Source organism: Epinephelus fuscoguttatus, linkage group LG18 (assembly GCF_011397635.1).
Source record: "Epinephelus fuscoguttatus linkage group LG18, E.fuscoguttatus.final_Chr_v1".
Taxonomy (NCBI): Eukaryota; Metazoa; Chordata; class Actinopteri; order Perciformes; family Serranidae; genus Epinephelus; species Epinephelus fuscoguttatus.
This window is the reverse complement of record NC_064769.1, coordinates 19172393-19200185: the sequence shown is the minus strand read 5'-3', so window position 1 is coordinate 19200185 and position 27793 is coordinate 19172393. Positions and strand designations below refer to the sequence as shown.

General features: G+C 41.4%; 2 protein-coding genes across 2 annotated transcripts in view; one reads left to right on the top strand and one right to left on the bottom strand.

Annotated features, from left to right (window-relative positions):
* Positions 1–240: 240 nt before the first annotated feature.
* On the bottom strand, positions 241–4322 carry LOC125878543 (serine/threonine-protein kinase pim-2-like). Its single transcript, XM_049559819.1, has 8 exons — positions 4259–4322; positions 2927–3337; positions 2329–2423; positions 2152–2199; positions 1786–2007; positions 1332–1509; positions 1052–1225; positions 241–332 (listed from the first exon to the last, which is right to left on the bottom strand). Exons 1-8 carry the CDS (start codon positions 4320–4322, stop codon positions 241–243), a joined length of 1284 nt encoding a protein of 427 aa, XP_049415776.1.
* A 3104-nt stretch (positions 4323–7426) lies between these two features.
* The window catches only part of LOC125906187 (WD repeat-containing protein 70), a 48198-nt gene continuing 27831 nt past the window's right edge, over positions 7427–27793 (top strand). Inside the window, exons 1-10 of the mRNA XM_049604650.1 lie at positions 7427–7498; positions 8415–8474; positions 8595–8678; positions 8764–8869; positions 9000–9201; positions 10023–10082; positions 10648–10781; positions 12028–12181; positions 15468–15544; positions 24585–24759. Coding sequence (XP_049460607.1) covers positions 7474–7498; positions 8415–8474; positions 8595–8678; positions 8764–8869; positions 9000–9201; positions 10023–10082; positions 10648–10781; positions 12028–12181; positions 15468–15544; positions 24585–24759 — 1077 coding nt within the window. The 5' untranslated portion in view covers positions 7427–7473. The remainder of the gene's footprint in view (positions 7499–8414; positions 8475–8594; positions 8679–8763; positions 8870–8999; positions 9202–10022; positions 10083–10647; positions 10782–12027; positions 12182–15467; positions 15545–24584; positions 24760–27793) is intronic.

The following is a 27793-nucleotide window of genomic DNA, read 5'->3' as shown; positions in this document are numbered from 1 at the left end:
CACCAGACTGAATCAGAGTCAGAAAATCACAAAGAATGCATATACAGATAAATAAAAGCACACGTAGAATGTTAGGACAGTTCCAGCAGAGACCTTGACTAGGAGGCATCTGGTTTTTAAAGTGCAGAATAAATATGAAAAATAGATATAAATTTAAAAAAAAAAAAAAGAATAACAATAGGAGTGTGATCTAACCATGCATGAGAGGGACAGAGCTGACAACACGTGGCTCGTCGTTGATTATCTGAGCCACGGATGAAGCTGTAGCTGCTCTAATGTGGGACGCATCTCAGGGTCATTTTGCAGACATATCTGCAAGAAACCTCTGCAGCCTGGGGAGCAAGAGAGAGAGAGAGAGAGGGAGTTAGGGAGATCAGTGGTTTCAGTGGCAGCGAGGTGATCCACTGTAAAACAAAAAATCCTCCCAAAGATTTGTGTATGTTGACTTATTTCATGTCACCAAATTCTAATCAGTTCATTGTTAAATCTAAGTGGATGTTTATGTCAAATTTGAAAAAATTTCCTCAAGGTGTTGTTGAGATATCGAGTTCACAAGAATGAGGCAGCTGCAAAGTCAAAGTGACTTTGACCTTTCCCTTTGACCACAAAAATCTACTCAGTTCATCCTTGTGTCCAAGTGGACATTTTTGCCAAATTTGAAAAAAGAAAAGTCCCTCAAAGTTTTCTGACCATAATGTGTTGACAAGAACAAGACAGATGAGGTCACATTGACCTTGACCTTTGACCAATGACCAACAAAATCTTCAGAGAGACGTTTCTGCCAAATGTAAAGAAATTCCTTGAGAGCGTTCCTGACATATCGAGTTCACAAGAATGGGATGGATGTACGGACGTACGGATGTATGAACAGACAACCCAAAAACATAATGCCTCCAGCAACGGCTTTCGCTGGCATGAAGGTATAAAAACATGTAGTGTATTGTAGTATGAAATATCATCTTCTGTAATTTCAATTAAGTGATCCTTGCAAACTTTGTGTGTGTGTGTGTGTGTGTGTGTGTGTGTGTGTGTGTGTGTGTGTGTGTCTTACCTCTGGAAAGATTGATGTTGATTTTAAGCCCCTCCTGGAAGTAAACCTGAGTTTTAAATGAATGTTTACGGTCGAGCAGGTCCCACAACAGTGCTCCAAGCTGCCACACTGTTGTGGGAATGGCCTGATATTCTCGCACCAGAAACCACTCTGGAGGTGCTTTTGAGAAGGTACCTAAAATACACAATGTAAGACACAAAGACAGAGGGACACAGTCAGAGACAATCAACCATAAGGCAAGACGTAGAAATAAAATATCAGGAGAGGCCAGATATCATACCACAGTAGTAATTGTAGTATCGCTTTCTCACGAGGCAGCCGCAACCAAAATCAATCACTCGAACGCGTGGGACAGTGCGTCCAGTTTCCACAAGGACGTTTTGCAGCTTGATGTCCCTGTGAAAGACGCTGTTCGAGTGCATCTCAATGGCTGCATGTATCATCTGCTTCAGGATGATCTGTGATGGAGGGAGAGAGTGAAACAGACGAGTGAATGGAGTGGAGTTTAAGTTAAACGTTCACGTCAACAAAATTTGTTAGCTTAGTGGGGTAAGAAATAGCCCAGTGTATACACCCTGAACACCATAGTGTGTTTTTACACCTCAGCGTCGATACGGATTAAACAAACAAGACAGACGTATTAATGAGTGATCACTACACAGTGTAAATTATGGCAATAATAAATAATAAAGAGACTGCAGCCTAACTCTTCATCCTTCACCTAGCTTCAGTACCTTAGCCTCGTTTTCTTGCAGGTAGCCTCCCTTGGCCCTGCAGTACTTGTGGAGATCCATGGAGGGGACTGGTCTTTCCAAAACCAGGATTAGCTCCTCCTCCAGATCAAAACAGTCAAGAAGGGAGATGGCTGCAGTTTTCCCAGGTGAATCAGCTCCACCTGCTGCTTTCACCATGAGGGCGACTTCTTCAATGACTTGAAACACCTCTCCGTTCTGGACCTAAAGCAAATACAGAAAACATAGAAATGAAAATAACATCTCAACATTTATCATTCTATCATTTTGCGTGGTCTGACCAATAGCCCTAGAAGTACAAACATGTTTCAGATGATAGTGCTTAGGACACCAGACTGAATCACTTACCACTTCCTTGTAAAGGACCTTTTCTTTCCTTATGTGTTTGATGGCCACCTGAAAGACGGAAACACAAGTGTTTGGCACTTTCCAAGAATACACTTAAAAAACAATTGTTTTTACGAGAGAGAGAGAGAGAGAGAGAGAGAGAGAGAGATAAAGAGAAGGATAATGTGTAAGACTTACTGGTGCCATGTCATTTTTTCTGTAGCCCTCATAAACAGCTCCAAATCCACCTTCACCAAGCTGGGAAAGCTCGTAGTAGTCGCCTTCAAATTCAGCTGCACACAGACACAGAGAGATGATGTGTATTTGTATTACTGTAACTTTAGAGGGATGCCTATTGAGTGGAAATATGCTCATCTGCTTTCTTGCCAAGATTCAGATTTGAAAATTAAGTTCAGCTGTTGTCTTTATGCTAAAAATGAAGATACCACCAGCAGTAAGCTTTCGTACAAAGACTGCAAACAGGGGCATGTGCCAATTTTACCCTTCAGATTTTGGATGGACTAAACAAACAAGATATAACTTTTTAAAATGTGAGCTTTAGAGATGCTGATAGGTGGATTTTGTTTATTGCAGACAGAGCTAGACTTGCCATTTTCAGTCTTTGTGCTAAGCTAAGCTATCAGACTTCTGGCTGTAGTTTCATATTTTGGGTACAAACATGAGTGGTTTTACTCTCTTCATCTAACTCCTGGCAACAAAGCAAATGAGCATATTCTTCAAAATTTTGTACCATGAATCAGGTGCAACCAAACTTTCTTTCACACTATCAGCTTACCTCGGTTGGTTTTGACTGTGAAGGACAAGTCGTATGTTTCCTCCTCATCTGACAATGAGGATGAACATGCGCTGATCCTTGGGCTGAGGTCAGAGCTCTTGTTTGAGGCTCTGTCTCCGTCATCGTGGGCCTTTCTTTCACTCTGCCTCACTTTGACACCCTCAAACACCACACTGCTGGGCTCAGTGATGCTGACGTGATCGCTACCCCTGATCTTTTTGTTGGGGCGCTCTTCATCAGCCTCCTGAGCCTTCCGCTTACTCCCCCTCACACTTGCACCTTCAAAGTGCGGGGTGTGGGTACTATCGTCAGTCTTGACTTTCTTCCTGGAGGGCCCTTCATGGGTGCTGGCCTTCCTTTTGGTTGACCGCTCTTTGACTTCTTCCACAATGTTGTGTCTGGAGTCATTATCTAAAATCAAAGAAAAAACAAAGTGAAACACCAAATAGTTGATGGCATTTAGTGGTGTTGTGTCAAATGGCCTTTGTATGAACTCACAGGCACTAAATTGTTGGTTCTCAACCCCCCCCACCCCTTTCCCAATGTGTCACAACATATTAGAATTGTGCATTTTCTCTCACATGCTCACATATACGACTGCACGCAAGTTACCATCATCTGCCGAGGCCATATACTGAATGTGGGCAGTGCCTGTAATGGCCCTAAAAGCTAGCTTGCTAATACACACAGTGAAATACGATGTTATTGAAACATTTTACGTCTTCTTATGTTACATGCCTGTCTCCTGACTCACTGCCAACCAGGCAGCATCTCTCATGTGGGACTGCTTGTATTTGTCACGACCAGTATCATATAATAGCCTATTGGCTGGTTAGACATGGCAATCAATAAATGTCTCTTCCACATGTACATCTTTGATATTGGTTGAGGCTGCAACTCCATGCGATCTGAAGATTCAAATTTGTTTTGCCACCGGAAGCAAATGGGTTTTTTCCCCCTTTGACTCAAACTGAATTGAAGTGAACAGACAGTGAATATTTGCTGGTGTTAATTTTGCCAATGTGTGCTTGTGCCCTAAATCTTTATCTACTGTATGTTCCCTTCTGATATATTTGAAAGTTTACCTTTCTAGGTGTTTGAAATTTAATTTCTTGATCCTAAAGAAAATCACAAAAACTGCCCACAATTGATGGACCCATGCAAACTGGGTGAGGTGCAATCATACACTGCCCCTTAAATGTTTCACAAACCTGACATGTTGGAAGCCATTTCTCTAAATCTCATATATTTTATCAGGATGAGAGGAATCTGACTGAGTTATTTTAGTTACCATGTCAGAGTTACTGTTCATCCCTCTTTTTTGACACTCACCTTGATCCTCTCCAGAGGCCAGAGCGTGAAGAGTCTTCAACTCCTGTGCAGATTTATCAGCCATGATGGTTAAATGCTGATACAATTAAATTATTCAAGGAAATAATTCGTAACTAAGTAGTTAACAGTTGTGTAACTCGAATGTTGGTCTGTGTGCGTCTGACTGTTATGAGGTGAACTGGTCTTATATACTGACTAACAAAGACATTCCGAAATGCATAACATTCCAGGTCCAATTCCACTGCCAGTTCCAGTTCTAATTCCAATTTCACGCCCATTTCTAACACCAATAATAATAAAAGTTACAACAGCAACAATAACAAAATTAATGATAATACATTATTAATATAATGTTATGACCAAACACAGTAAAAGTCCTTCTCATAGAATCATACACTGAAAGATTGGAGGAGCTGACTAAACAAGTCGACACAAAGGTGTGACTGCTTAGCAATGTGAAATTTCACAATGACAAAATACACCAAATACATCTACTGTTTTTTCTCAACATTTTTTGTTTGTTTTGTTTTTGTTTTTTGTTGTATTAATGCTTCTTTGTGTTTAAATCTCTGTTACCTTGCAATAAACAGCTTGAATAAAAGGAGCAGCAGGACTAAGTGCTTTCAGGGTGGCCTTTTAGACCTTTTCACATTACAACAAGCTCAGTGAACAGAAAAGTTAAGCCATCAACAATCCAATCCAACCCAATACAATAGCCCTGTGATAAATACTATCCTTATGAAGCTCATAATATTCTGTTGAGTTCAAACTTTGGTTTGAGACCATGTTTTATCATATCATATTTATATTCAAAGAAGCGTTTTGTTTTTTTGTACACATTCAGTTAGATATGAAAGACTATATTAAGCTCCAAAAGTCACTTTCCAAGTGTGAGAAATAAGTCTTTTGTATGCATAAATATTAGATATTTAACGTAAAGGTCCAGTGTGTAGGATTTAGTTGAGGTTGCAGAACTGTAACTTCTCCCTTGTGCCAAGTGTGTTGGAGAACTATGTTGGCTGATGCAAAATTATGAAAATGCGAATGACTTTATAGAGCCAGTGTTTCATTTGTCTGTTCATTTAACAAAGCAGAATCAACAAATTAAATCACACTTATAACAGTTCACCTAAGTAGAATAAGCCACACCAACAAAAGGAAAGGAAGAAACAAACAGATAAATATGAGTAAATACCACCTAAGTAAAAATTAAGTAGCACATTAACTTAATAGGATGGTAGACTTCATAAAATTCATTAATTAATTCATTTATTCTCTGTAACTGCTTATCATGTTGGGGGTCACAGGGGGGCTGGAGCCTATCCCAGCTGACATTGGGTGAGAGGCAGGGTACACTCTGGACAGGTCACCAGACTATCACAGGGCTGACACATAGAGACAGACATTCACACTCACATTCACACCTATGGACAATTTAGAGTCACCAATTAACCTGCATGTCTTTGGATTACCTGGAGAAAACCCACGCTGACATGGGGATAACATGCAAACTCTGCACACAAGAGCTCCTCCACCCCGGGTTCACACCAGGGACTCTCTTACTGTGAGGTGACAATGCTAACTGCTCCACCACTGCCACAGTAATTGGTAATTGTTAATCCTTACAATTAAAGATTCAGTGGATGCAATGTCTGTCATCAATTTTAACCATTTAACAATGGCAGAGAAAAATCCTTGAAGTGCCAATATAGCCTACCAATGCAAGACCAACATTTTGTTTGGATATACCTGGTGGTGGGAGAGACCTGTTTCCTAATTAGCACAACTTGGTTAACCTTGGAAATGAAAGTTCACCTGCTCCCTCAAAAATGTAAGTTAACTCAACTTGAGGATTACCTTTGTTTCAACTCAGAAAATAAAGTTCATAAGATTGATTTAACGACAATGTCCTAATTGTTTAACATTTTTTTTAAGTTGTAAAGTTGACTGACCTTTTAATCACTTGTTGTTTCAATTTGTTACTGTGAGTTAACCCAAATAATTACATGACACGAGAAGTGCTAAAAACTTTCCTTACCTCATCAAACAAATGCACATTCCTGCATTATTCCACATTGCTCAGCAGACCCAGAACACGCTGGAGGGACTACATATCCCGTCTGGCCTGGGAATGCCTCAGGGTCCCCCAGGAGGAGCTGGAAAGTGTGGCTATAAGCAGATGAAAATGAATGGATGGATGGACAATTATATGACTTGCTATTTCAAGTTAAGATGATTTAAATTGAAAAAAATACAACATTTATTTAAAATAAATATATATATATATATATATATATATATATGTTTTTTTATGAGCTTAAAAATTTCATTTGGTTTTGGTAGACTCAAACAAGCCTTCACACCCAAATATCTGTGTTTCCACGGATGGTACCCTCATACCTTGACATACTTCTCCATAGTCAGTGTCTCACATACAGCAGATGTCAGTCAACACACCAACAGTTTGGAGAATGAGGCAGGAGTCCAACATGGAAGCCAAGCAATGTCGTGCTGTAGATGGGGATCAGACACAAAACATATTTTAGCCAAAAAACAAATTGCTTAACTATACATACAATCTTGTTTGCCAGTTTACCTTAGCTGTAGGTCTTGTGCAAGGCGCTCTGCCATGTTGACAGACCAGAGTAACTCTCTTTGTAACACAAATGGGGGTATCTTCAGAGTAGTCCTCCACTCGCCAAAGTGGTCTCAGTTTACTGGAGTCTTTCAAGTCATCAGACCTAAGATCATAAGAAAGGAAAAGAAAACTCTGTCAACATCTGTTTTATCTAATGAGATATAGTTTTTAATGTGTTCATCTTACATCAATGATTTTATCGCAGTAACATGTAGCCTATGTAGTGGACTGAGAAGGCAACTGATTATATTATTCTAGTTGTCTACCAAAGGTTTAATTTATATATATTTTTTATCTAATAAAATAATGATACTTGGCATCTGTGTGACAGACAATATTAGACAATATTGACCATATAGTTCCAAAGGAATTTAAAAAAAAAAAAATAATATTATCATTTACAAAGCAAACCTTTTAAAGTAAAGTTAGCTGGTCATGGAACAGTCATTACTGTGCACTCAAGGACAACGGAGCCAACCCAAGCATCACTAAACTCGTTGGAGACTACCTCAATAAGCGCAACAGAAGAAGAAGAAACAACTTCCGGCGGTCAGAGGTAATCTGCGCATTTGAAAACATGGATCCCAACAAAGTGGATGAAGGTAGCAACGTTTAGCTACTACACGTCTTTAAGTTGTATATATTTATTTCACACGACTGACATGTATTTGCATTTATATTTGGCTACATTTGTAGTTTTTTGTTACTTTTATCGGCTAATAGGGCGAAAGAAACAGCAGTTGTTGCTGGTTTTGCTAGCTCGTGTTAGCTTGTGCTCTCTGCTATGGAGCTCTCCAATTTCTATTAATGTTGTGTATTTAAACTGTTTAAATGTTGCTAACTTGCTTACTTGTCGTTTAAAGCGGCAGTTGGCTTTCTAAAGAGGAGTAATTTGTGCTCTTGTCGTTTTCATTGTTAAAGCTACTGTCATTCAAGCCGAAATGATACAGTATAGTTAGCAAACAGCCATGTTTTAATATTTTACCGTTTTCTAACATAATGTTATTTTTAAGCGACATTTTTTATTACATTTGAGACAACAATTAAGTTATGTTTCAACTCGGGTAGATGTTCAGGCGTCAGTAACGTCGTATAAAAGCAGTGTTTGGGTTTAACATATGTGGTAGTCCACAAAGGTAACTTAGAGGTATTTAATCTAGCCTCTTTTCTTTGTGTACATTTTTCAATAGGTGACTTATATGAAATTTATGACCACGTGTAGCCCAACATTATTTTCTTGTTCATTAATATGTCATGATTGTTATAACAGGATTCTTTTTTTTTTTTAGTTGTGCGTTTCTTTTACACCTCGATACTAGTAGTATTTTTCTTCCCATTGGAGCAATTTCCCCCCTCCAGCAAAAATGACCTCTCAAGCGCTTATAAAGAAAAACAACCCAACCAAGACAGCTGCATTCTGTACTCTTGAGCATTTACATGAAAAGCAAAATGTCACCACAGTTTTCATGATAAACAAGATAACCCAGGTTATGATGAAGCAGTTTTGCTCTTTTGCAGCATCGGGCAAGTCGAGTGGCGATGGCGACATTGCTTCTGTCATGGGATTCTCTGGGTTTGGTATGTACAGTCCAGTCCAGATGGTCAATATTTTGACTTATTTCATTTCTTAAATGGTATACTAACAGTATGGGTTGTGTTGGTTATTGTTCAAATGAGCTCTGTCTTTATTCCCTCCAGGTAAGAAGGCCCGCACATTTGACCTGGATGCCATTTTTGAACAGACCCGTCGAACAGCCATTGAGAGAAGTCAGCGTGTATTAGGTAGGATAACCAACATAACAAGCTGTTAGGTAGTGCCTCTGTCACTAGAGTGTGTGTAACTGTTCTGTAACTGTTGCTTCCTCAGATGAGCGAGAGAAGGACTGTCAGATGGAGGAAGAAGCGGAGAGCTCCAAATCAGTGAAGTCATCAGTCCACATTCAGAAAGACAAGGCTGCAGCTGCATCTTCCAGGTAACTGCAAATTTTTTGTTTGTGTGTTTTGTCAGGGTGCCACTGCCTCAGAGGTTAGTTACATGTCTGTCATTCGAGTGTAAGATACCTTTTTCCTTTTCCTGACAATTATGTTTCTTTTTCTTTTTAGAAAACAGGAGAGCGAGAGCAGTAGTGACAGTGGTTCAGACTCAGACTCCGACTCTGACTCAGACTCAGAGCTTATTGGTCCTCCACTGCCTCCTCAATACACAGCCCAGGGCAATGCTGATGAGCTTGCACGTCCAACTGGCAGCACGGCTCATAGTGATGAAGATGATGACGAAGAGGAGGAACAAGATGATGACGATGATGTATGTCTGAAATAACTCACTAAGCAGCAGGCATTACAGGTTGCTTACAAAATATTTCCATATAGGTCTATCAGTGAGTCTTCTTGAGTTTTTTTTTGTTGTTGTTGTTAAAAACATCCAATCTGTCCTCCTGCTGCCTCAGTGTGGCAGTGAGAAAGCATGCACAGTACCAGGACCCAGGAACTGAAGCAGCTAAATGTAATTCAGCCATCATTCATTTTATTATTTAAACCTGTGACATGTCACGGTGTCTTAAGTGAAAAAGCTGAATAATAAAGGCACCTATTTATTCTGAGTTGTAGGGTGCTTTCAAGATTTCACCACTAGATGGCAGCACAAGAAAATATATTCAGTGGCTCTACAGGCTTAGGCAAATATGATCTAGTATCACTTTACAGTAATTGCAGTGTTGTCTCAGGTGTTTTCTCCTAGTTTTTTTTTCTCACACCAAAATGCCAGTGCCACCTGAAACATATCAGCATATTGGATGCAACATTTGTCATGCATTTTCTTGCGGTGTGATGATTCATTGGTTTTTGCCTTAAGAGTGTAACACCCTCACATAGGAAGGCACATGCCTCAGGTTATGAGTAAAAAAGCTCAGATCTTAACCTTTTACATCCAAAAGTGTAACTGTTCCCAGTCAGTCATTTGCAGATGATTACTGTGATTCCATACTTTTTTAGTTACACAGCCTATTAAAGGTAAAATGTCATGTGTAATTGAATCTTGCAGTAAAATGCCACAGTGTAAAACACACCTTATTGAGCCTTTTCAGTCTTGTACCATTCCCTCACATGCATTTCAACTTTCCGCCCTAGAATCCAGTGAAGAAGATTCCAGACACTCATGAAATCACTCTGCAGCATGGCACTAAGACAGTAAGGACTTCTTCTGTCAGCGCTCTCAATTGCTCATGTGGTTTTATGGAAATTTATTCAATTACTCTCTGTTAGAAAGAAGAGGGAGGTGTTGGTCTATATTCATGCTAAGTGGCTTATAATCCTCACCATATTTTGTTTACATTATGCACATGCTAAAACATCTGGAGATCTGCATCAGTTATTGGATTTTCAGCCAGTGTCCCTTCACATTGTGCTGAATTTTAGCAATAAGAGCGGCAGCAAATCTGTTTTCCATGATATTTTGTTCTGTAGCAGTAAGGAAAAAAATGTTTTGAGTGTCATCAGTGCAGAGCCAATCTGGTATCCAGATCCTGATTTCAGTTTTAAAACAGTTTAGATCTGACTAATTTGATCATTACACAAGAACAAACTTTAAATATTTGGGTTCTATTTATTTTTTGCTGCCTTTTAGAGGAGGCAGTATAACTAAACTGTCAAATATTTCAAGCAGCAGATGCAGCCTTTGACAATCGGTTGGCCTCTGAGTGTTACAGGCTTATAGGTCGTCTTTTAGTTCTAAATAAAGTCATTGTCTCCTCAGGTATCGGCTCTTGGCTTAGACCCCTCTGGAGCTCGACTGGTGACTGGCGGGTACGATTATGATGTGCGTTTCTGGGATTTTGCCGGGATGGACCAGGCTCTGCAGGCCTTCCGATCCCTTCAGCCCTGTGAGTGGTGAGTCCACTTCTGAGAACACAACGTGGAACATCAACACAGTTGCTTAACATGTGGTTAATTTGTTTCATGCAAACATCCAGCACACTCACTGCATTTATTTGTGCCAAGGTGTACACACACACACACACACACACACACACACACACACAGAAACACATTTGTTGAGCTTCATTGAGCCTCATGTTAACTCTGTGACATCCTCTCTTTTCATTCAAAATGAGCCTTTCAGAAGCAGATGGTGGAGATATGTGGGTGTTTGTGTGTCTGCGCGTGTTTATACTGTGTGTCACTGAAGCCATCATCAAAGATCAAATTCTTTTTTGCTTTTGGGAACCAGTGGGCTGAGCTGGAGCAGGCTTCCCCTTATTAACAGAAATGTACGCTACATTTAATTTGATTGCAGTGTGATCCAGTAGCCTGTTTAATTTACCAACAAGCTGGGCTTCATATAGAAAGCTGTGTGGCTGAGGTCCACTGTTCCTGTTTCCTGACCCAAAAAAGGCAACTTAAGAGCTCAGTCAATCTAAATCAATGAGGAAAATGAGCATTTGGTGCATGTAGTGAGCCTTTGAAGATGCCAAAGCCCCCCACAGTTTAAAACGGCATTGGTGCTAGCCTCACTCGCTCTGTGTACTGAAATATTGGTGCCCCATCTACCGCCTGCTGTGTTAATGCTATTTGATTCTGACCTGAATTGCTAATCTCACTCTGGTTAAGTGGTTCAGATAGTTATCTGTCTCTTCAATTGTGTGCACTGCTGTGTGGATTGAGGAATAATACTTGTGTTTCTTTGCTCAAGTTTATACGTGCATATCTTATAATGTTTCTTATGTTGTTTTGTGTTTATTTCATTCAATATGTTTCATTATGTGTTGTGGGTGTAAAATGTTTCCAAGCATGTGTTGTCGTTCTTTCCATTTCCTAGCTTAAAATGCCATTATGCTCACTGTTACCATTGTTCTGTATGAGTTGTGTGTCGTTTATCAAAGAGCCCAATCATCACATGCACATCAGATGTTGTATTGTTTTGCTCCTATAGCTACTCATATGAACCCTTTCAAGGATTAAAAAACTTCTTGTATAACATTGTTTTGGAGCAGAAGTCTTATAAAATCACAGCTCGCAGATGGCTCGCAAACAGTCACCAAGACACTTATTAAAACTTATCAGCACCACAGAAATCCAAACTAATATTTGCCTCAGATGTCCTCTTCATGTGTGTCGTGTGTGTTTGTGTCCTCAGCCATCAGATCAAGTCCCTGCAGTACAGCATCACTGGTGATGTCCTCTTGGTGGTCTCTGGCAATGCACAGGCCAAGGTGTTGGACCGTGATGGCTTCAATGTCATGGAGTGTGTGAAGGGAGACCAGTACATTGTGGATATGGCTAAAACCAAGGTAAAGTGGCGCTCGCAAATAGTTTGGGTTGTATTTTCATAATTTTGGTAATTGTTTCACCTCGTAATGGTAATATTGTACTCACCAAAGTAACTGCTGAGATCTGGAAACAGAGCGATAAGGTCTGACAGGTCAATAAAGACGAGTAGTCAGATGATCAGACAGGTTGTGAACAAGCCAAGGATTTAATCACATCCTGGACCAACTTGTTAAGAGAAACAAAAGCATTCAAGTATGGCAAGTATGGTTGGTCAAAGTTGAGCCAAAAAAATCTTCAAACTGAGATGGATTTTTACCACAGTTTTGGTAATCATGAAGCTGTTTTTCTCCTCGTAATAAGGGGTTGGTGGGTGTTGAACTACGCATTTTTTTTGCCATGTGTTATATCATTTTAGTACATTCAGTAATTGTCTTGATAAGTACAGTGTTGTTACTACTGATAAAACTGACAGCCAAAAACTATCAAAATAAAAGCCAAGTTTTAGTAAACTGGAGTTAGTGGTAGACCTGCAATAACAATTTTTTTTGGCCACTTGGGGGCAGTGTAAAGATGTTGTGAATTCAACATTAACATATCGTCACCTTTTAAGTTGATATTACAAATTTGTTAGCAAACATTTGCTTCTTGACACATCCAGTCATGTTTCTGAACAGTTGATTAATGTAAGTTAAATTTTTACTCTTCTTTTAGCTCTGTTTTTGGTTTTCAGCAACTCCTGAGGGAAATATCTGGCAGCTCTTCTATTTAATGCTCCACTGTATTCCAGCCAGTTGCTAACTGTGTCTGGTGCTGAGCAAAGAGTGTACAGTGGGTCTTAAGAGTTCTTTTTCACTGAAAACAGCTGCCTGCTGCGGCCAAAATGACGCTATGAGAGTGGTGAGAGTGGACCAAAACACTAATATGTGGGCTGACCGCTAAACAATGAGCTTAAACTGTGTAATCCTGTAAAACCGAGAGGAGCTGCAGATTCAGGGGATAATTCTCTTAAGGTTCATCACTGCAAGTGATCCTTTCCACGTTGTTTTCACTTTGTCATGTGATTGGTTATTATATAAATATTGATTAAAGCCACTTTAAATGTGTTACAGGCATTCATGTTTTCTCTTCTGTAGCAACATTGGCCCAAGAGTGACTTCTAATTCTAAACACAGGCTGGATGTTCTGCTCTTCTGTTGGATAGATGCGTAGATCCTGCCAGCGCGTAATGGTAGCAAGGTGTAGCCATGAGCTGGTCTGCTTTTGTATTGCATTAACCAGCTAGAGGCAGTCTCCGGGGGAGAGGACCACCACATGCTTTTAGGACTGTCGTGGTTCATCTCTTGCTTGTACCTGCCTCTACAAAGAAGGATCCTAATTGATTGCCCATGTTTGGGTTTTACTGTGTTTAAGAAAGCTGTATTGGTGGTCAGTAACCATCTGTGCCAGCTGCAGTGCATTTAGACATAGTTTATACCACCCGTATGAATTACTTGAACAAGTGAAGGCCCATTGATTGCAAGTAGAGTTTCCTGGAGTGTTCCTGGATGTCCTAAATTCTTGTCCGCTCGGTCCCATCTGGAGCTGATGGGAGAGTTTGGTTCAATGGAAATGCCTTTTGGCCCGCCGACAACGTCCCAGTCGATTAGCTGTGTCTCATGTGATAATTAGGTCCGAGTTTGTGCTCTGCTTCTGTTGACAGAAAATTGCTTGCCTCCTGCCTCATCTGTCTGTGTGCAGATAGATTTGCCACACACATGTCTGTTTGCTGAGGTTTGTTTGTTGTGAAAATATATTTTCTGTCAACTTGCTTTACTGATTTATTGACTGTTCAGCTCCAGTTTTTAGCCAGTCAACTAATTAACAAATACAGAAACCTGTTTAGCCTTTGCTGAATGCTACTGCAATGAAAACAAACTAGGCATGCATGTGTGGTCCTGGTTAGTCGCTTCTTGTTATCAGATGGGTTTCTATTCTTGTTGCTGTTTGTCATTAACCTGCTCTATTTTAGTTTACTGTTAGTATGAGCATCAGTCTGTTTCTCTTTAGTCATTGGCAATTTGTCGTCCTAAACTGTTGAGGAAGAGGAATCACATTTGTTTAGGAAGATATCGGCTCCTTTACCCTCATCATGAAGCTGTTGTAATGCATGATTCAGTCTACTTTAATGCTACTGCACAGAGCAGGGAAGCAATCATTCACAGCCCATTTGAGCTTTAACCTCATCATATAGTGAGTGTGTGTTTTACCATAAAATTTAAGACCTAGGCAGTTCCCTTTTATCGATTATTAAAGTGGTGTGTTTAAAGGATTTGACAGAGAACAGGCAGACCTCTCTTCTCTGATGCACACATACCAATGTAATTTGGTCAACTTCTGCTCATGCGAGGCTCTGCTTTTCTTGAGCATCCTGTCAAATAGCGGTACGTCATGTTTGAAGCCTCTTTGCAGCACGCTGACTGAAGTGGTCCTCTCTGACCTGGCACCGGGGGAGGCCGCGCTCTGGGTTATCCCGCTTTGAAGTCATTTGTTATGAATAATTCTCCGCAGGACTACCCCAGCAGAGGATATGTCTAAAAGTTACTCTTGTAAGGGCTCGCTGTTTGAAGCTGTGACACAGCGTGCCGCACTGCCTCAGAGTTCACAGGTCAGGTGTAGGGCAAAGCTCATGTCGAAGAAGGCTAAAGGTCAAGGTTACAATATGATCAAATTAAAGGTCCTAAAAGAACTGGCTCCTCAAGGGAGAGCCCTTTAAGGTGCATTCAGACCAAGCAACATAATGGTGCCTCCTGGGAATTTTTGTTTGTGTAGTAGATGACTGAGTCTCTGTGGATACAGGCCGCCGGTTGCCATGCAGTTTAAACTACGCAACTCTGAAAATGCATCGTCACACAAATGTAATAGCACCCCTGAAACAATTAACAGGTGACCTTTGGCGCAGCAGTTTTGGCTCGAGATTCAACAATGAAGAACAACAGCTGTCTTGCACATAATTTGTGTGCAGTAAGATTGCAAAGTACATCTTTGTGAACTCAGCCTTCATTAGTTCCTCCTGGTGACATTTAACCTTTCATGTTTCCACTACCTCGTCCAACTGCTACAGCAAATGAGTTTCAAAACAGTTGAAGGGCAAATGGCAGCCCTGAATGTCCATGATACCTTCTGGATCCACAGTAAACCACATGATTCACAGGTGTTTGCTGCTGCATCTCAGAGCAACTGGAAGCTAGCCACACGATCTTGCCAGCAACAGTTTAGTGCCTATTAAAAGTGTGTGGTTTGTTCATTTTCACTTTCTGCTCTTTTCAGGGCCACACAGCCATGCTGAATTCTGGCTGTTGGCATCCCAAAATTAAAGAAGAGTTCATGACCTGCTCTAATGATGGGTGAGTTTTAAATAAATGTTGTGAGCTCTGAGTTGTAGGTAGATTTTTATTATGTTGTCTTTGGCGTAGCTGCAGTATTGTACATACTGTAAACCTAAACCATCATCCATTACATTCAGAGGGAGAAATAGACACCAAAGTGGCCACACCATGGTTTACCACTAGAGTATGCAACTATTACTAAAAGATTTTGAATAACTCCATGAGCGAGCAGTCTTTACTGGGTGGAACGGGAGACTTTCAGTGCGTAAAAGTTATTATATTAAATACTACATCCTGCCAAGTGTGTTTCCTGTTTCTAATTGTAAAAAAGAATTTTGCTCATACTGTGTCATTATTCCATATCACGCACCAGGAAAGTGCAGAAAAACAATCTATTGCACAGTGACATTCAGAAACAACCAAAATATCCATTTATCTTGTTGGGAGAAATTCTTTTTGGGTGTGGCATGTTTAATTATAACATTAATAGACACCCCTCCTGAATATTATCGTCATTTACTGGGCAGTTCACTAGTGCATGTCATAGCTAAGATGTTTCTTTGCTCTCATCCTCTGTCACCAGCAGGGAGTCCTCTAGTCCAGATTATGTCTCTGGAAAGGGCAGCTTGGCCTCACAGCTGTGCATTGACACATGGCACATTTTATACTGGATGTAGTCCAAATGCAGCCCTTTATTTGTACGCAGTGATTTGGACCAGAGCAACACTGCTGGAGATAACAAGACATCACACACACATCTTTCTAATCTTTTCACTTGAGGAAGCAGAGTTTTAGCAGTCCTCTGCCTCCTCAAAAGCAGCACCAGTCCTGTATGACTGAAGCTGTAACCCTTTGCCGTGTGTATAGGTGTGAGTGAATATTTGCAAGCGTGTGACTTTGAGTGAGAGCTCAGTGATGAGTCTAAGTGAGTGTGACAGGCAGCAGTGCAGACATCCAGGGCTATCATCATTAAGTGGAAACAAGGGCCTGGCTTTGCGGGCAGGCCACGACCCAGTGTTTACCAGTGTTACTGCTCTCCCAGATGTGGAGGCTGGTTTATTTAGCTCTTATTGAGGCTCTGGAAATCCTCCCCTGGCACGTTAGCACTGGGTGTTGCCCCTGGCCAGTTGCGGGAGAACAGCGGAGAGGAGCGCACAGGGAACCATTCACAGGCAGAGCAGCTGCTTTCGAGAAGGGTTCACAGCAGCAGAGCAGGTCAGCACAGCAACCTGCTTCTCAGAGATGTAAAGAGGCAGTGACTGCCTATAGTGATTTACAGGTGAAAGATGTTGTCCATGTAACCCCATGTCAAAGCTCTCACATTGCATGTTTACACATCATCACTCAAGTAATATGCAGTGCAATTCAGGGGCTGCCTGGTGTTGACGTGCTGTATTTGATTTTCTTGGTCGAACCACTACCGCTCAAACTTCACACTTCTTTAATCAAACTCCCTTTTTTCACAGTCCTCCAGTGCAAACAGAGTGTCGGTACCAGGGTTTGAACAGGTGCCAGACATACTGATCACATTACATTAGTCCTTTCTGTACTCTGGTAACTCCTCATTTTCAGAGTTAAAGCAGAGTTAAAGTAAATACTGCATAATTTGAAAATACACCCTGCTCCCTCTCTCCGTCCTAAGCTCCATCCACCAGATGACCATGGTCATGTACATGCGCTTCATACAGTACAGTTTTTCCCATACATTGATTTATTTCATTTCATTGTAGAAATGTGAGCATGGCATTCACTCAGCACCTTGCCTCTCTCTCACTCTCTCTCTCTGTTTATCAAACCACAAATGAGACAAGAATTAGCTAGCTAGCCACCCCATTGCCCCCCTGCCTCACTCCCCGCTGCTCTGGACTGCCTCCCCGCAAGGAAAGCAGGCAGCAGCTCAGGAGACTGACCTTCAGTTGGTAGCGGCTTAAATTCGGCCAGTGCAAACCCCATGGAGCTGGGTGTCACAGCGGCTCTAATGTAAATGCAGTAACAGAAAGTTTGCTTATCCAGCAGGGAGTCGAGGCTGTCTGGTCCCCTGGAGCTGGGGGTTGCGCTGGCTGGATTCAGGTTGCAGCAGCCACTGACTGAGAGTCCATCTCTGGAGCATGCTGCCTGCTCTCCTGGTGAGGTGATCTCAGCTGTTAGCCTTTAGGTCTGGTTAGCAGAAGGCTAAACTATGAGCAACATTTACTTTCCGTCGTTGAAATTCTTCTCCAATATGGGGCATCGGTGGCTTAGTGGTAGAGCAGGCGCCCCATGTACAAGGCTGTTGCCACAGCGGCCCGGGTTCAAGTCCAGCCTCTTGTGGCCCTTTGCTGCATGTCATCCCCTCTCTCTCCCCCTTTCACACTTAACTGTCCTGTCCATTAAAGGCAAATATCTTAAAAAAAGAAATCCTTCTCCAATATTGATACGTTTTACCTCATTTATTGTCACTCTCTTTTTTTAGACTGTCTTTTTGATAAGTCTGTCTGCCTTTTTTGGGTTGCTTTGTAGTGTTAACAATTGTTGCCAAAGCTGAAAAGCAACTTTCTCTGCAGGATTTTTTGCCACGGAATCAAGCTTCCACTGAAGGAAGGCGCTTGCACATCTGCATTTGTAGAACACCCAGTAGGATCACCCTCTCTCTGAAATGACATGATTGGTTAAAGTCTCTCATCACAGCCTAGATTTCCTAAAGCTTAAAAACAGTCTAGTTTTCTCTCTAATTGCAATATGCTCAAAATTTATAATGGGATTTTTGCCCAATGACGACAAAATACAGCTACCTATCCCAGCTTTACGCATTAAAGCATCGAGCATGCATGGGTTTCTTTTGCTTTGTTAAATTTTAGCAGCTTTGGGAGTACAGCCTGAGATCCTCAGAGCAGAGCTCCCGTGGCTGTACATTAAGCTTGACGAAACGCAACCAGACATTTGCCGATCCATCTAGATATGAGGGGACTTTGGATTTCACTCAAATGTGTCCTGCTTCTTGGAACTGGCCCTAGGGCTGAATTTATGAGGACTTCCTTTGCAATCTCAGTGCACACGACAGGTCCAAACTTTCCACTTCTGTTTTAAAAAGAGCCTTTTTCAGTGTTGTATGGTCTAAATTGTTCACTTTATTGGTTGGAATTTAAAAACAAAGAATTTGATTTATTTAGTTCATGAAGATGTGTTTGCTTTATTGACAGGAGTGTCAGCTTATCACAGTCAAATGTGGCCTCTTGCACATCCTTCTTCATCTCTATCGGGCCCCGTTGAACAACGATTGAGTCTGCGGCGGCCAGACTGTAGTCTGTGGGCCTCTTGAGAATGGACCCGCAGTTGGCCCACAGTACCAGTGGGTGTCTGCTACTGGCTGTGTCTGCTTAAACATCAGACCAACACCTAAGTTTTCTGTCTTTCTCTTCCTGTGTCAGCCTAGTTAGAGAGTCTTTGTTGTGTTTATTTGAATAGGTTATTAAGCATGATCACTGGACCGCCCAGCTCCTTAATTAAAGGTCCCCCTAGTTTTATGGAATCTCATTCATGAGAACTGCCTCCCGGTTCCTTGAATGATTTCATTAACCAGGACTTTTTTCCCTGGGAGGAAGTGGATGAGAGGGAAGCACTGATGAAGCATAATAATGCAGCAGCAGGGTGGTAGTGATTGTCCTTTCAAACCAGGGGTTGAATGGAGGCTTCAAAAGAACTGTGCACAACTCAGGTCCTTCTGTAAAAAACGTTTGGGCCCAGAGGGGTGTGAATGTGTCAACATTTCACATTCTTCTGTCACTCTGTTTGAGAATCGTGCGATTGTTAAATGGCGAAAAGTTTTCCAACGTAACTCAAGTTTGATCCAAGGGGGAAAATGCGCATTAAGCATTGAGCCACTTTAACTAAGTCTTTGCTGAAAGACTGAACACCTGTTTGAAAACCGCAGATTTATTTCTCAGAAAGTGACGGCAATATGTGCTGGGTGTACTCCCGGTGGAAGTTTTTCTTTGGCAGGACTGAACTTGAAGTAAACTAAAAATATGGCTGGGACTTTTGAGTTAGTGGTTTATTATGAGAGCTGCCTTTTCTAATGATAAAATCCTGAACAGTAGCAGCTTTAAAAAAAAAAAAAAAAAAAAGCTTGGGTAAGTTGTGTTAAACAAACTGTGCCACACACTGTAGAAATGTTAACAAACTCTAACTAACATTGTGGAAAGCTTTGCGTTAGTGGTTCCAAGGACATGACATGGCTGATACTCAGTTGTACTTTATGTAGTTTTATAGCACACCAGGAGAACGATCAAAAATCCATGTTATGCTCTTTTTGTGACTGAAATTTCAGCCAGGGGAGCGGAGGATAGGACAAACGGCGACTTTCTAATTGGGCCCACATGTTACTTCTGTTGAGTCTTGAGACCCACTTGCAAATGTGCACACACAAATACACACAATTTGAGGAATGTTTCCAGAAGGTTTGAATGCCAGGGATTCCCTTCGTGCTGGCCTGCTGTCAGGGCTGCAGCTGGACGTGGATGTGTAGCTGTATGCAAGGAGACCCACAGGACAACATGGCAGGTCCTTTTACTGCTGAGGAACACACTATTTGTCTTCATTGTACGCTTAAACCAAACACATGATGTGATGTGTATGACACATTAAGGAATTATCATTGGAGAGCAGCCACAAAAATAATGAGTCGCACAAGGCAGATTCATGATCTACTGCTTAGATAAATCCTGGTAACCGATGATGTTTTTCGCATGTGAGTAGGCGCTTTTCAGCTTTATATAAGTCAGTATTTCTTTCTCTCAACTTTTATATCCACTGTATCCTTATTGATCATTGCTAAGAGTAGCAACTTGTCAAGTATAAGGAGGTCATTTAGTTTTCAGTATTTTCAGCCAAATAGCTTACTTCTGTTTTTTTTTTCTAGAGGGGAAGGGGCCTAACTCCTAGGTTATTAAGTGTGATCTGCGTGACAGAACAGGGATGAAGAGTGAGGACAGACATTACAAAGTGTGTGTGCGTGAGCATGTTGGGGCGATTCACACGGTTGAACACATCAGGTTCATCCACAGTCCAGCTTGTCTCCAACTGTTGCCTGCCTTACACTGCAAGTGTTCCATATCCTGCCCAAGAACGCACATACCATACTCTAAGGAGTGCATATATCCTTCTAGTTCAATTTACAGTCATGGCTGAATTTTTGACTGACAATAACTTCCCGGTCATTGGTGTGTGAGCAGAATGTTTGTTTCTTTTCTTAATGGACTAAATATTGGAGCTACTTCCTTAAGGCTGCTTCATACTTTCCTTTTCTGGGTCTGCTTTGGTCCGTGTGACATAAATGTTATGATCGGCCCATGTTTGCAAGGGTCCGCATGGATCCCTATGTGGATGTCCTTGTGCAGCCCAGAATTTGTGACTGCGGTGCATAGCAAGCAAGCAGATTGTGCATGCTCCAGTGACAAAAATCTCTTGTTCCAGTTGGTGGTCTATGCACTTCTAGCTGGTTTGCCAAAAAGAAGAAGACAACAAGATGAATGATCTGCTGGTACCCACTTTATAAAATTCATCGTTAAAGAAATACAAAGACAGCCAAAGGTGCTGAATTCCCTGCGACCAATGACAGTGGAGTGTGGATTGGGGATTGTGCATGCGTGGAATGCCAGACGTTGTCCCTCAATTGTAGTATGAATGAAACATGGGCGACCAGTACAAGTCAGCAGCTGTCAGCCGTACTTTCCGCAACACCGAAAGTATGGGGACGGCATCTTATCAACCGGATTGCTTGATTAAATCTGAAAAGCGGTCTTGACTCCTTTTAGTTTGAGACAAGAATTTTTGCTCCTGTAGTGTGTGGTCTCACCTGCCCTGCTCTGGCCTTTTAGGTTGATTTTTCTGCTTTTGAGCCACACTAATAATGTTTTGCATTTTTTCAGTATCTCACTGTACCCACAGAGCATCTGTGCTAAGACCAGAGTTGCCTCACTTTCTTGCCTCCTCCCAAAATCCTTCTGTTATTTCCCCACTTTATCTTCTTAAACAGCGATGCAAGCTGGACCATCTTCCTAATCCGCCTTTCTCATAACAGAGCCCCAGTTAGTCAGTCAACCGGCCATTGGACAACACAGCATCTCCCCATCAATGGAGTTCGAACAATAAACAACCTCATACATGACATACTTATTTTTGTACTACCTCTCTTATCCTTCTCTTTTCCTTATCTCATAATCTGGGAAAGTGATCCCACCATCTCCCCCACCAGGTCCATAACCTGACGGACAGATAAAATCTGGGGCCCGGGGAGCTGTCAGTCCTCAGTTGATGTGTGAACGACTGTGCTACCTCGTAAAGTGCACACGCATGACTGAGGTTGTATGGGTCTCATTTTATTACATTCACCCCTCTGTCTCTGAAGCGTTTGTGTGGGAAAAAGGGGGCTGCTGATTGAAGAGAAAACAGGGTTGTAGGAAGTAGAAAAGGGCAAAGGTAGTGCCCTTGAATGTTTTTGGTAGTTTCCTCATGCTGCAAGTGAATATTTTGACATCTCGTACTCTTTCATGGACGTTGCTTCCCCAAAACAACCACCTCCTCTGAGTGAATAAGGTTTGAGACGAAGATTGCAAAATTCTGGTATGACTTCTGTATTGAAATTGTGAAAAAACATCAATTTTGAAAAATCCTGAGTTTAGATCTCTCAGACAATTTCTAGGAATGTACCGCCTATTTGCAACTCTAGATTTACTGTTGACTGAAACATGCCAAAAGACTTAGTTTTGCATTTTTTGTTATTATTCCACACAAATAATTTAACAATTGAAAGGTACAATTTTAATATTAATGTTTTTGCCAAAATTCCTGAGCTTAATTTCCCTTGGAAAACCTCTGGAATTTTAACAACCCTTTGCAACCCTATTCGAGACCGCTCCTACTCTGTTTGTCTGTTTGTGCGTTTGTTTGTCATCAGGATTACAAAAAAAACCTACTGGCCCGATTTTCATGGAACTTCGTGAAAGGGTGTGGCATGGGCCAAGAAAGAATCCATTCAATTTTGGAGTGGATACACATATTATTTTTCTCTTTTGTTAACATTGTAAGATAGAGCATTTGGGCAAGTTTTGGGGGAAGCTTTTGCAGTTTAACTAACAATTCTGGAATACCACATACTTGTCCCTTCCCTTCCGTGCTCTGTATCTCTCTCCTGACAGGTGAGGGTGTGCAGCCTTCGCCCTGTGCTCAGGGTTGGCTCGACACTGGTGGGCTCAAACCTCTCTGCTCTGTCCCCCTGACAGCCAGCAGTGCCATGTTTTGGAAAGAGCCCTTACGATAAATAGCATTCCAGGTTTTGTGCGCTACGCAAAAGGTTATGTTGTCTTTATTGGCTTGACAGACACCTACAGTCTTCTGTAAACAAAACAGAGATGTCTGTGTGATGCAACAGGTGGACCAATATGTCATCCAGTCCATGGCTATCACTCTATCTCATTCACTGTCACACATCCACATATATACCTGCTCATGTAAACGCTTACTGTACAGTGCAGTAGCTCTCACGTTGTTCAGGGCAATCTCCTTATATACGTGGCTTTTGCTTCTTTTTTCCAGCACTAGGATTCTTTGAATTTATGAACAGCTTCGGTTTATGTGGATTTAAACACAACCGTGCATCAAACAGAGTTTTATTTGACTCTTGCCAGTTCTCACTCAAACCATATGTCTTCAGCTGGCGTTTGTATCACATTGTTAGACTTATCCAAACACAGTTGAGTGTGTGTGTCTGTGACTTTGTATCCAGCCACGGAGGAATCCTTGCCTGGCTGTTAGTAGCAGCCCTGAGGAGTATGTTTATACTCCTCTGCTGACCTTGTGACCTGAAGGTCATGATGCTCACTAAAGCAAGCAGTGGGTCACAGACACATTTGGACACGCTCTGTCTGGCTGAGTGTCAGTGTGGGTGTGTGAGAGGTTGGTCAAACATGTTTGTGTGTAGTCAGGTAGTTCAATAAATAAATGGGGAGGTTAAAGGTTCTTGAGGTGACTTGCAGTGCTGGTGGACACCTCAGTTTGTCCTCTGTCATCAGTTTTGTCTTATCAGTTTCTATATCTTATTTTATTATCTATTTCTGTCACTGTAGCCTCTCTTATACACTTTTTACAAAAGCCCAGAAAAAATATAGAGATAGTTGACTGAAAAGATTTAGATTATATAGGTAGAAGTTGTGTGTAACATCCTGTGCTTGGACATCCTTTAGACAGCAAGCCATCATCCTTCATCCTTTTATCTTATGTTAACGAGTAACATAGGAAGGTTAACTGCAATGAATGATTAATCATATCAAAGTTAACACTTGTATTTTATGTTTAAAGGATCAACTGATAATCACCTTGGCAGATTATGGTCCGTTATATATAGCATTTTTAAATTATTGGAATCGTCACTATTGGTCACTCTTGGTTCATCAGTCACTATTTTTTCCCTTGATTACAATTAAACGGTATTGGAATTGGCCCTGAAAAACAGTGGTCAATTGATTGATTGATGGAAGACTATTTATCTCTTTATTTTTGCATTGTTTATGTGAAAATATATGTAAATTATATGGTGGTTTGATGAATAAATTGCTTGTACTATTATGAAAGTTATGACTTTATAGTTGAAGTTTTTTTTTTTTTTTAATTACACCATTTAATTTGGTTTAATGTGTTTAGTGTTTGAAATATAAACCTGTAGCTATCAGGGATTCTTGTTGGACATAAATTTGATGACATTGTGGAATAATCCCTCCTATTTGCACATGTACTGTATGAATAGTCTGTATTTGAATTCCTCCTTCTCAGTGGTTCAGGTTGTGTAATGTGTTAAAGGATTTCATGGAAGCTTTAGACACGCCTGTCAGACTGATCTACCTCTCTGCTGTTTGCTAACCCCTAACCTTATGAGAATGGCTGAGGCACACTGTATCTCTATGTGATTCTGATTTATGACAGTGGTGGATGGTGTTGATGACCAGATATGTTTGAGGGATGGATATTTTATGAGGGCGTCATGGCAGTTGGGTGAGGATAAATTAAATTCTCTGTCTGTCTGCAGCACTGTGCGCACATGGGACCTGAACTCGGAGAAGCAGCACAAGTCCGTGTTCAAACCGCGTTCCTTTCAAGGGAAGAAGGTCATCCCCACATGCTGTACCTACAGCCGCGATGGAAAGCTCATTGCAGCTGGCTGCCAGGATGGCACCATCCAGATCTGGGACAGAAACCTCAGCGTGAGTCTTTAAACACACACATATTAACCACCTCAATGTGCAGTAGGTTGTAAACATAGGATGTTTGTTTTGTTAAGGTCTACAGAGTCATGTGATTTAGGTCATCCGGTCAGAGGCCAGAGAGGTCAGAGTTCAACAAGTCACTAACACTGAGCAGATTTCAAAATGCCTGGCTTTAAAATGCATTTGTCCAAACTGGGAGTAGCTTAGAGTATTATTAAAAAGCCTGTCTGACCTTTATTGAACCTGTTATCACACTAATGCATAGTTTAAAATACATGACTCACAAAGTTGTCAGATCGCTGCGCCGTTCACACTACACAACTTGCAGTCTTGTAATCAGGAGTCTGGAAGTCATTGTGATTTTCACACTCCATGACTGACCGGCGACAGGGGGTCACACACTGCATGATCTTTTCTCAGGAGGAATCCCCGTCAAGTATGTCATGTGATGTGTGGGTAGAACCACAACCTAGGTTGGGGGTGGTGCTAACCACAAAATATCAAATTCAAACCATGATATAGCAGTGTTTTGAGTAAGTTGTCAGGCTAATAATTTACCAAAACACAGGATGCAATAGTCCACCTTCCACCTTCTCTTCCCTTCTCTGTGTAAACTTCTCTCTCACCCTCTCAAACACGAACACATGCACCTTTGAAAGCGTGGCTTGTCTCTGTCCTCAACCTGTGTCTTGGCGCTCTATTGGCTACAGCTCACCGACAAAGTCCCCGACAGGTCCTGATATTTAGCATGCTAAATTTCTAGGAAGTGTCTGCAACGCATCGTTGAGCTCCTCGGCTTGCGTCTTTGAACATTTCACACACGGCGCTCGAGCACCAATTTGCAAGCGCCGAGCCTCTGATCTGGGACTTTTGTTGGGCAGCTCCAAAAACTGACATTGAGCAGGAAAACCAGTGCTGAAGTCATGTAGGGTGAACTAGACATAACAAGGCACATGGCAATGATCATGGGCAGAGTCACTAATCATCAGAGTGCTTCAGGCTAAATGCTAACATCATGTTTAGCAGCTTTAATGTTTATCATATTTACAATCTTAGTAAACAATTGCTAATTAACAATAGTTCAGCTCAGGCTGATAGGCATGTCATTATTTATGCAGGTATTAGGTCATAAGCCAAAGTATTGGACAATTTAATATTTGATCTGATGATGGCACTGCATATTAAGGGATCACCAAAGGGATAATCAAGTGATCTAATAGTTGTTGAGATATTTCACTTTGGACCAAGGTGGTGGACTGACCGTCAGATTGACATTGCCTTCCCTAAAGCCTCACTGCTCGCATGGCTTAAAATAACTGATTATGTAACTGAATTAACTGACGTATGATGATTGAGTTGAGTCACAGGAAAGTTACTGGGAGGCCCAATCACAATTTCTCTCTGTACATTTTCCAGGATTAGTTAATGAGGTAATTAAGGGATCAAAGTGTTCATTCCGTACTTCAAGATTCACATTGTTGAGGTAATAGTTGATCTTGGCTCCTGAGTCCCATTGCTCACACTTATTTGGCTGTTTTCACTCGAGTTATTTGACAAATTGTCGCTGCAGAGAGAAATGACTTCCATTTGGTACTGGAGAATGCATCTCCACCTCCATCTCTCATCAAGGAGATCTGGGCCTCTCGACTGTTTTTATCACTGATGGTTACACCTTAACCCATGCCTGCCTGTCTACTTGCGTGTCTCATCATGATGGCTCTCACAGTGACGCACCTCCGTTTAGTGTACGGACAGCAAAATGAGCATGTTTCGCAACTTACTGCTCACTTGCTCATCCACATACAAAATACACCTCTACAACACAGATGTGAAGAAGAAAAAAGAGGCGGGAGAGGTGCATTCCTGTTGAAAAGGGGGGGTTAGGGGACCTGCAGTACTCATAATTCAGTTTTTTCACAGACGACACATTGCAGGCATCATTCCAGTTTGGTATTATTTTACATTATGACTTTTGCAAGTATGGTTTCACAAGTTTCGTTTTTGCACAGTCTTAAGAAATACTTTGTGGATACTCACCTGGGAGCCCTAAAACACCATAAACTCACATTTTAAGACAGAAAGTAAAAGTCATGGAGGGCTGCACACAGATGTTGCTAAATACTTTGTAAGACAACCAGTATGGGGACAATATTAACTAACTGGTTGGTCTGTTTTCATGAACTATCTGAAGAACAAGAAGTTGTTTTTCTGCCCCCAATGTTTTGGCACATTTTTTCCACTTCATATCCTTTCATCAATCCAACCCTGTATGTGGACAAGGTTGAATGCCTCTGTTATTTCATATGAGAATAGTGACAGTGACAATTAAGCTGCAGTTAGTGAGTTGGAACAGCTTGATTGGACAGAGGGGCTTATCCAGATTAGTCAAATGAGAAGTAGGCTACATGATAATTACTCCAACAGTCAACTTTGTAATCACAGGGCACACAAAAAATGTATTTAGATGGATTCCTATTGTAAGAATTGTTGTGCTTCCATGTAAGCGTGTTGTGTGGAGTCCACTCACCCATCATCCCACCCCTGTGCCGTTCATAGCAGCCGGCCTCAAGTGATTGGGTTGAAGCTCTCCAAATTTATTACCCCCTCTTTCTCCAAGCTAAATATTTACCCTGCGTCCCATAGCAGCTTACAATAGTCATGTCTGTTGCCTGACCACTGGAGCCTGTCCTGTCTGAATGGCTCAAGAATTTAGTTGGTGCCCTCTGCCCTAATCAGCAACCTGTGCTGCTGACTCGAATTCAGCCACAAGCCTAAAAAGGAGTTGACCTCCCAATGCTTTTATTGCCGCTCCCTCCCCCACTCAAACAAGGCCTATCTCCTTTTGTATCGCCACTATTACTCATAGCCAGAATATGCAGGCAGATCAATCACAATCAATCATGTACATGACCTTGATCTAAAGCTGAGCCTGAAGAGAAGCTATTGGGGATGACACATCGTGCTCTTGAACCCTGACACGAGCTGATTGATCCTATGATGGGAGTCAAGGAGGTCTCTTTTAGTGGACTGC

Coding starts and splice junctions, on each gene's coding strand:
- LOC125878543 (XM_049559819.1), bottom strand. CDS start 4,322: ATGGCTGATAAATCTGCACAGGAGTTGAAGACTCTTCACGCTCTGGCC. Junction 2,008..2,151: donor AGGTCCTTTACAAGGAAGTG/GTAAGTGATTCA, acceptor TATTTGCTTTAG/GTCCAGAACGGAGAGGTGTT. Junction 1,510..1,785: donor TGCAAGAAAACGAGGCTAAG/GTACTGAAGCTA, acceptor CCTCCATCACAG/ATCATCCTGAAGCAGATGAT.